This window comes from Echinops telfairi, unplaced genomic scaffold, assembly GCF_000313985.2.
Source record: "Echinops telfairi isolate 266 unplaced genomic scaffold, ASM31398v2 ScPeMD7_655;HRSCAF=1070, whole genome shotgun sequence".
Classification (NCBI taxonomy): Eukaryota; Metazoa; Chordata; class Mammalia; order Afrosoricida; family Tenrecidae; genus Echinops; species Echinops telfairi.
In genome coordinates this window covers 25,712,320-25,720,206 of record NW_022104553.1, presented here as the reverse complement: position 1 = coordinate 25,720,206, position 7,887 = coordinate 25,712,320, and the positions used below count along the sequence as shown (strand labels likewise).

The following is a 7,887-nucleotide window of genomic DNA, read 5'->3' as shown; positions in this document are numbered from 1 at the left end:
ACTAGGAGACAGAATTGGTTGGATGGCAGTGGGTGAGTTTGGTTGAGTGGGGGGACTGGGGGGGTGTTAGCAATCCCTCTTCACCTCTCTCTGGATCCCCCTGAATCCATGGCACCCTCCACCTGTGAAGGACCCTCCTCCTTTTGGGGGAGGGGGCAGAAACAGCCACCCAGGGTGAGGTGAGAAGGGGGGGTGAAGGAGGGGAGTGACCCCTGCTTTCTGGGGGGCCATTGTGATGCTGAAGGAAAGAGACCCAGGGAAGAACAGGGTGGGAAGGGGCGATGGGCAGGGGAGAGAGACAGGAAGCCACCCACACACCCCTAAAAACAAGCAAACCAACAAATGTACTGCCTTTGAGTGGATTCCGACTCCCAGCGACCCTTTAGGACAGAATTGAACTGCCCCTGTGGGTTTCTGAGATTCTTGATGGGAACAGACAGCCTCATCTTCCCCCAAGGAGGGCTTGAACTAACTGCTGACCTTGTGGGGAAGCAGCCCAGGGTGCCACCAGGATTCCTTAGGAGGGGTGGGGAGAGAGAGATGGGGGTCCCAGAGCAGCCGGAAGAGAATGGGGGGAGGGAGTGAATAGATGAGGTGGGGACAGAGACAGGCCCTGAGGGGCAAGAGTAGAGGGAGAGCAAAAGAGAGGGGGGCAAATGTGAGACGATTCAGAGGTCCGGAGACAGGACAGATAGAATAACCACCAACCCAGCTCACTGCTACCGAGTTGATTCCGGCTCTTGGCATCCCTAAAAGATAGGGTAGAACTGTCCTAGTGGGGTTTCCAAGATCCTAACTCTTTATAGGAGTAGAAAGCCTCACCTTTCTCCCACAGAGTGGCTGTTGGTTTCGAACTGCTGACCTTATGGTTAGCAGCCTAACTGGTAATCACTACGCCACCCAGGGCTTGGGCTGACCACCACCAATAAAGAGCCCCAAAGGGGACACAAGAGAAAGGAGGAGGCTGGAGAGTTCAGGGGTGGGGGAGACGGAATGGTTTCTCATCCGGGACTCTGCCCTGACCCTGACCCCCTGAGTGACCATGAGAGAGTGGCTTTTCTCTCCGGACTTGGGGACCCGCAGGAGCTTACCGTGCAGACGGGGGACAGCGTGGGATTTGATGCCCACCGAGCGCCAGGGGTGTGGCAGCTCCCTGAGTGCTGTGGGACCCCAGCTAGGGATGGGGTGGGGCTCCTGTCTCTCCGGGGAGGGAGCAGGGCAGGTGGGAGATGGGGCTGGAAGAGGGTGGGAAAGAGCAGCATGGACATCACTGTAAAGTCTATGGGCTAACAAGGCCCCCACGTGTAACTGCTCCACGGAGTTCTCCGTGACGCATTGCCAGGCCTTTCTCCCAAGGCACGTCGGTGTCCCCTGGGACCCCCGACCTTTGGGTGAGCAGCTGTGCCTGTTAATGGCACCGGCTTGGGTGCTGCTCTGAGCCTCTTCTGACTCATTCTGACTCTGGAGGGCAGAGAAGAACTACCCCACCCCCACCCAGGCTCTCCTTGAGCGACTGCCAGGCCATTTCTTCCGTGGAGCTGCAGGTGGGTTCGAACCACCCACCTTTCAGTCAGCAGCCCAGCAGTTCACCAGGAGGCTGCCTGGGGCACCTTCTACCCTGCCTTCAGTTTCCCTGCTCTCTTGTTCATCTGTTTGACATGATCCAGGACCCGGACTGCCGAGGTCTGAATCCCAGTTTTGCACACACACACACCCCACAGGCTGTGGGACCCGGAAACCACTTCTCTGGGCCTCAGCTTCCCAGGCTGTGGATGGATGTTCCGAGAGCAGCCCCCCGTCCCCCCCCACTCCCCCACAGGGCGCGGCTACCAGGCCTGAAGGAGACAGCTCCTGGGAGGTGCCTGGCCCAGCGAGAGGAACCGGCGCAGTATGAGAGACTGCACATCCACCCACTGTCCTGCTGTCCGTTCAGACTCCGGGGGTCGGATTAGAACTACGCTCTCTTGGGTTGGCAGGGGCTGGTTTGTTGGGTGTAAGTGGACACACCTTACTTCTTAGGTTCCTGTGGGTAGATTTGAACCTCCAGCCTTTTAAGTTTATAGCTGAGCACTGAACCGTGGGCCCCTGTCCGGAGACGCCATGAAAGAATGTATAAGGGGGCTACTCAGAGACCCAGACAAGGAGCCCTGGTGGTGTAGTGGTTACGCGCTGAGCTACTAACCACAAGGTTAGCAGTTTGAACCCACCAGCCGCTCTGTGGGAGACAGACGGGGCTTTTTACTCCCGTAAAGATCGACAACCTTGGAAACCCATGGTGGGCAGCTCTGCTCGGTCCTGTTGGGTCAGAATGGACGTGAGGACAGTGAGCTTGGTTTTTGCTTCGGAAGAGACACTGACCCTACTCCGTAGAGCTGAGATAAAGATTTGGCATTTCTGAAAGCAGAATGTGGTTTGCAATCAACGTAGCAAACATTTATCATCGGCGACGGGTTGTTTGCTTGTTGTTATTGTTGTGGCTGGTACAGAAAGGAGCTCCCAAGGGTGAAGCACCAGGCTGTGAGCTGTAGTTTCAACAACACCAGCAGCTCCGCAGCAGAAAAGATGACAGGCCAGGGCAGCGAGGAAAGTCGCTGGGGCAATTCTACCCCACGGCTGAGCGTCGCTGCAAGTCAGACAACAGGAGCCCGTGTGGTGTCGTGGTTACGCATCGGGCTGCGGACCTCAAAGCCGGCAGTTTGAAACCACCAGCTGCCCTGTGGGAGAAAGACAAGGCCGACTTCTCACGACTGTCAAGAGCAGCAGTCTTGGAAACCCACAGGCACACTTCTCCTCTGTCCCACGCGTCGTCAGCTTGCTGGTGTGAGGTTTTGAATTCTACTGGGAGAGACTCAACAGCAGTGGGGATTGCTACATGAAAGACCAGTAGCCGTGCAGTTTACAAGCATGGTGTCTTGGACTCGCTGGCAGGTGGTACATGGGTGAAACACGTGAACTCTGGAACACAAATCCTTTAGATCTTTTAAAAAAAAAGTAATTTTACAAGCTCAAAGATTGGCAGATAGCCATATAGATATAAAACCCGATTGTTAGATAGATTGGAAGTTCTCCGTTTTAGGAGATTCTCAGGACCTCTTTTCAGGGCTCCTCCTGGTGTCCTGATGCTGAGGGAGAGAGACCCAGTTACGTGTTGGGCTGCTTAACTGCAAGGTCAGCAGTTCGAAACCACCAACCGCTCCCCCAGAGAAAGACGAGGCTTTCTGCTCCCTTAGAGAGTGGCAGTCTCAGAAACCCTAGAGGGCAGTTTCCTTGTGCCCTCTGGGGTCCGCGTGATGAGTCGGAACCAACTCCGTGGCAGCGGGTTTGGATTTCTTGGTCTGATCCTCAGGAGGGAGAGGGAAAAGGAGAAGTCCTTATCTTAGCCTTCTTAGGAACATGGCTTTGACCTCGCCATTGTTAGCTGCCACCGAGCTGGTTCGACTCACCAGTGACCCCAGGCTCAGGGAGACGGGACCACGGAGATCCATCCGGGTCAACGTTGGCTGAGTTTGGGAAGTTGGTTGCCCGCTCTTTCTCCCTAGGCCACCTTAGTTGGCCAACACCACTGGAACCTGTTGGGCAACTTAGCAACAGGCAAGCCTATGTGAGGGAGCTGTGCATGAGGTGCCCTGGCTGGGAATTGAACCCGGGCCTTCTGGACGGAAAGCGAGAGAGTTCTACCACTGAACTACCTCTGCACCTCTCGACATCTTGGGCACCTTGAAAGAGTCTCAGACAACCCACTTCGCTTTGGTGCATGAGCACCCAGGGAAGGGAGAGCAGGGAAGTGGGGGAAGAGAGAGAGACATGAAGAGACAGCTTTAGTTATGCGTTGGGCTGTTAACCGCAAGTTCAGAGGTTCAGAACCACCAGCGGCTCCGTGGGAGAGAGACAACGAGGCTTTCTATTCCTGTACACAGTTATAGTCTGTTTAGTGGGTGGAAGGAGATGATGGATGGTGTGAGACACGAAGTAACAATAATAATACATCATTGATCAAGGATTCACTAGGGTGGGAGAGTGGAGGAGGGAGGGGATGAAAGAGGAGCAGATACCAAGGGCTCAAGTAGAAAGAAAATGTTTTGGAAATGTTGAGGGCAACACAGGTGCACATGTGCTTGATACAATGGATGTATGGATTGTTATAAGATGTGTAAGAGCCCCCTAATAAAATGATTCATTTTTTTTTTAAAGGGTTACAAGCTAGGAAACCCAGGGGGCCATTTCTACCCTGTCCTATAGGGTCACTGTGAGTCAGCATCGGCTCCAGAGCAGAGCGTGTGGTTTGTGGTCACGCAATGATTACGTGCCCTGGACTCCTGGACTCGAGAAACACGAGGCTTTCGACTCCCACACAGAGTCGCCGTCTCAGAAACCCACCGGGGCAGTTCCTTCAGCACTCTGGGGTGGTGACGCGTCAGAACCAACTGGATGCCACTGGGTTTGGGTTTGATAGATAGCTACAGAGGGAGCGGAGGATGAACGGGCCTGACGGACAGAGAGGCGAGATGATTCTCTGTAGGAAAAGAATGTCTAGAAACGGCTTGTGGCGGCACCTGTACAATTCTACCTGACATGCCTCGACGATGGAATGACGTAGGATATGATGAGGCCTATAGTAAATCCCAATGAATAATAGCAATCATAATAAGGAGTGAGGCGAGATGGACAGACAGACACCGGCAACCCTGGCAGGTGGAGACCCACTGACCCCTCCCATCTCTCCTTCTCTCCCTGCAGGTCTACTCCCCGGTGACGCCCATGCCCACCATGGCCCCCCTCAACTCCTACATGACCTTGAGCCCTCTGAGCAACCCCTACCCGCCAGGAGGGCTCCCTGCCTCCCCACTGCCCTCTGGACCCCTGGCGCCTCCAGCCCCTGCAGCCCCCCTGGGCCCAACTTTCGCAGGCCTGGGCGCCAACAGCGGCGGGGGCAGCAACTCGGGGTACGGGGGCCCGGGCCTGGGCCTGGTGCACGGGAAGGAGCTGCAGAAAGGGTACCGCCGGCCGCTGGCCCACGCCAAGCCGCCCTACTCCTACATCTCGCTCATCACCATGGCCATCCAGCAGGCGCCGGGCAAGATGCTGACGCTGAGCGAGATCTACCAGTGGATCATGGACCTCTTCCCGTACTACCGGGAGAACCAGCAGCGCTGGCAGAACTCCATCCGGCACTCGCTCTCCTTCAACGACTGCTTCGTCAAGGTGGCGCGCTCCCCGGACAAGCCGGGCAAGGGCTCCTACTGGGCCCTGCACCCCAGCTCAGGGAACATGTTCGAGAACGGCTGCTACCTGCGCCGACAGAAGCGGTTCAAACTGGAGGAGAAGGTGAAGAAGGGAGGTAGCAATGCGGCCCCCTCCAGAAACAGCACCGGGCCCGCCGCCACCACCACGGCGGCCACCGCCGCCATCACCTCCCCGCCGCCCCAGCCCCAGCCCCTTCCGCCCCCCGAGCCCGAGGCCCAGGGTGGGGAGGACGTGGAGGCCCTGGACGGTGGCAGTGGCGGAGTTACTTCCTCCACGCCCTACTTCACAGGCCTGGAGCTGCCCGGAGACCTGAAGCTAGACGCACCTTACAACTTCAACCACCCTTTCTCCATCAACAACTTGATGTCCGAACAGACGCCGGCGCCTCCCAAACTGGACATGGGGTTTGGGGGCTATGGGGCTGAAGGTGGGGACCCTGGGGTGTACTACCAGGGCCTCTATTCCCGCTCGCTGCTGAATGCATCCTAGCAGGGGAGGCGGGAGCATGGTGGGTAGGCCACGGCTCTTTGGGGCCTGATCTTCCTCGTTGACTTTGCCCGTTCCACCGGCGAACATCTCGGCTGGTCTACGGCCAGCTGTGATGGATGACTGCTGTCTCTGAGGGGTATCCTGTTGATCCACTGGGCGATGACCCTCATGGCCCCCTGGGTTGGCCCATGGGGCACTGTGAAGACTGCCATGCTGATTGTTTTCAGTGGTTGATCCATTGGACGCTTGCTAATGGCCACCATCTGGGGTGACATCTTGCTTGGGCCTTTTGGGGGCCGTGATGGCCATCGTTTTGGCTGACCCTTGGGGGCAGGATTTTGATACCGCTTCGATCACACCTTCATTTGGCCCACTAGGTGCTGTGGTCCCTTGTTTCTGGGTGTCCAGTTGGCCACCATCTTGCGTCACCACCCTTCTGGCTCATTGGGCGTGACGATGGCCGCCGTATTGATAAGCACTGGTTATCAGTGGGCATGTCACACACCACAGAAGTCACCACAGCCATAGCCCTTGTGCTGGCTATGGTGTGGGTCCGGTGGGGGAAGGGAATCCTCCTTGGAGACCATCCCCCGCCCCCACCCCTTTCATCCAGGAGAAAACAGAAAGGGCCGGTGAGGGAGTGGGGAATTTCTACTAAGTAATCTGGTTCTTGCCTGGGAAGCGGGATCCTGGCTGTCTGACCCATTAAAGGTACGTTTCCTCCCCTTTCAGCACGTTTCTTTTCCTTGGCCGATGGGCCCTGTGGGGCTCTGAACACCTGCATTTCTGTTCCCGGGTCCCCTCGCCTTTCTGCCCCTAAGAGCTCTGGGGGAGGGGGCAGGAGAGGCATCGACCTGACCTTTGGCTCTTTGCTGTCCCTGACCCCAAGGGCAGTTTGTTCAAAGATAGCAGCCCCCGCAGTGTAGGGCCAGGGCAGCAGGCAGGGGGAGGTGGCTCTACGGTCACCAAGGCCATCTCCCCACCCCCACCCCCCTTCCCAGACACACATCTCTAGCAGGCCCCTCTGAGGATCAGGGAGCCCAGAGCCCAGGGGTTACTCCGTTTGGGTTAAGCTGGGTGGAGGAAGAAGGGGCCCATGAAGTGTTCATCGAAGAACGGGAGATGGGGTGTGCCTGTCCAAGTGTGTGTTTGTGTTGTGACACACTGTCCCAATCCGGGTCCCTGTGGTCTACCCTCAGGTGTGACCCACTGTCTGAGCCCCTTGTGAGGAGGACCCCAGCCTCCAGGCTGGTAGTCTGTTCATTCTCGGGATATGTCTTTGATGTGAGAGTCTCGGGATATATGTGTTGTGTGTGTTTCTTGTCTTGTGTTTGTGATTCTCTTTGGGGTGAGTCTCACCTGGTTTGGTTTGTGTCTCTGCATGAACACACAGCCTCAAAGAATGTGTGTGTGTGTTTGTGTGTGTATGATTACACCGATTGTAGGTCTGCCTATCCTATGTGTGTGTGTGATTACACCCGATTGTCGATCTGCCTATCCTTGTGTTTGTGTGTGTGAGAGAGAGAGAGAGATACCTGTGTTTGCTGGGGCTCTGCCACTGCTGAGCCATGTGTAAGATCAGGTGGAGGCATCCCTGCCCCAGAGGGTGGTCTCGTGTTTCTTGGGGATAAGGGTAGAAGGAAGGGTTCTCCGCTCCTCTGGTCTCTCCCCTAGACTCTTGGCCCCCGGAGCTCTGAGAGAGCAGCTCTCTGGGACACGCAGCTGTGTAACTCAAGGCCCTCACTTTACAGAGTGGCCACTGAGGCCTGAGATGGGAGGGGCTGAGCCAGGGCCTGTCAGCAGGACAGGGACAGGAGGGCAGGGCTGGGCTGATAATGTTGGTCCAGCCCTTACTGTCTATGGTGTGGGCTTGGGGTGGGTGGCGATGGAGACTCCTTAGGCGTCTGCCTCTGGAGTCAGTCAGTCAGTCAGTCAAAGTTGTCAAGCCAAAGACCTTGCTTACCTACCTATGTGTGGCATGTGATGTGTGTGTGTGGAGTATGAAATGTGTGCATGGTGTGTGGATGTGGTGTGTATGGCGTGTGTGATTTGCTATAGGTAGTGTGTACGTGGTGGAATAGGTGTGAGGTGTATGACTGGTATTGTATTGTGGTGTGTGTGCTTGGTGGTATGTGTGATGTAATTGTGTCTGGG

At 56.4% G+C, this 7,887-nt stretch overlaps 1 protein-coding gene across 1 annotated transcript in view; it reads left to right on the top strand.

Moving 5' to 3' along the window:
• The window catches only part of FOXA3 (forkhead box A3), a 9,439-nt gene extending 2,975 nt beyond the window's left edge, over positions 1 to 6,464 (top strand). Inside the window, exon 2 of the mRNA XM_004710389.2 lies at positions 4,738 to 6,464. Coding sequence (XP_004710446.1) covers positions 4,738 to 5,733 — 996 coding nt within the window. The 3' untranslated portion in view covers positions 5,734 to 6,464. The remainder of the gene's footprint in view (positions 1 to 4,737) is intronic.
• Positions 6,465 to 7,887: the final 1,423 nt, after the last annotated feature.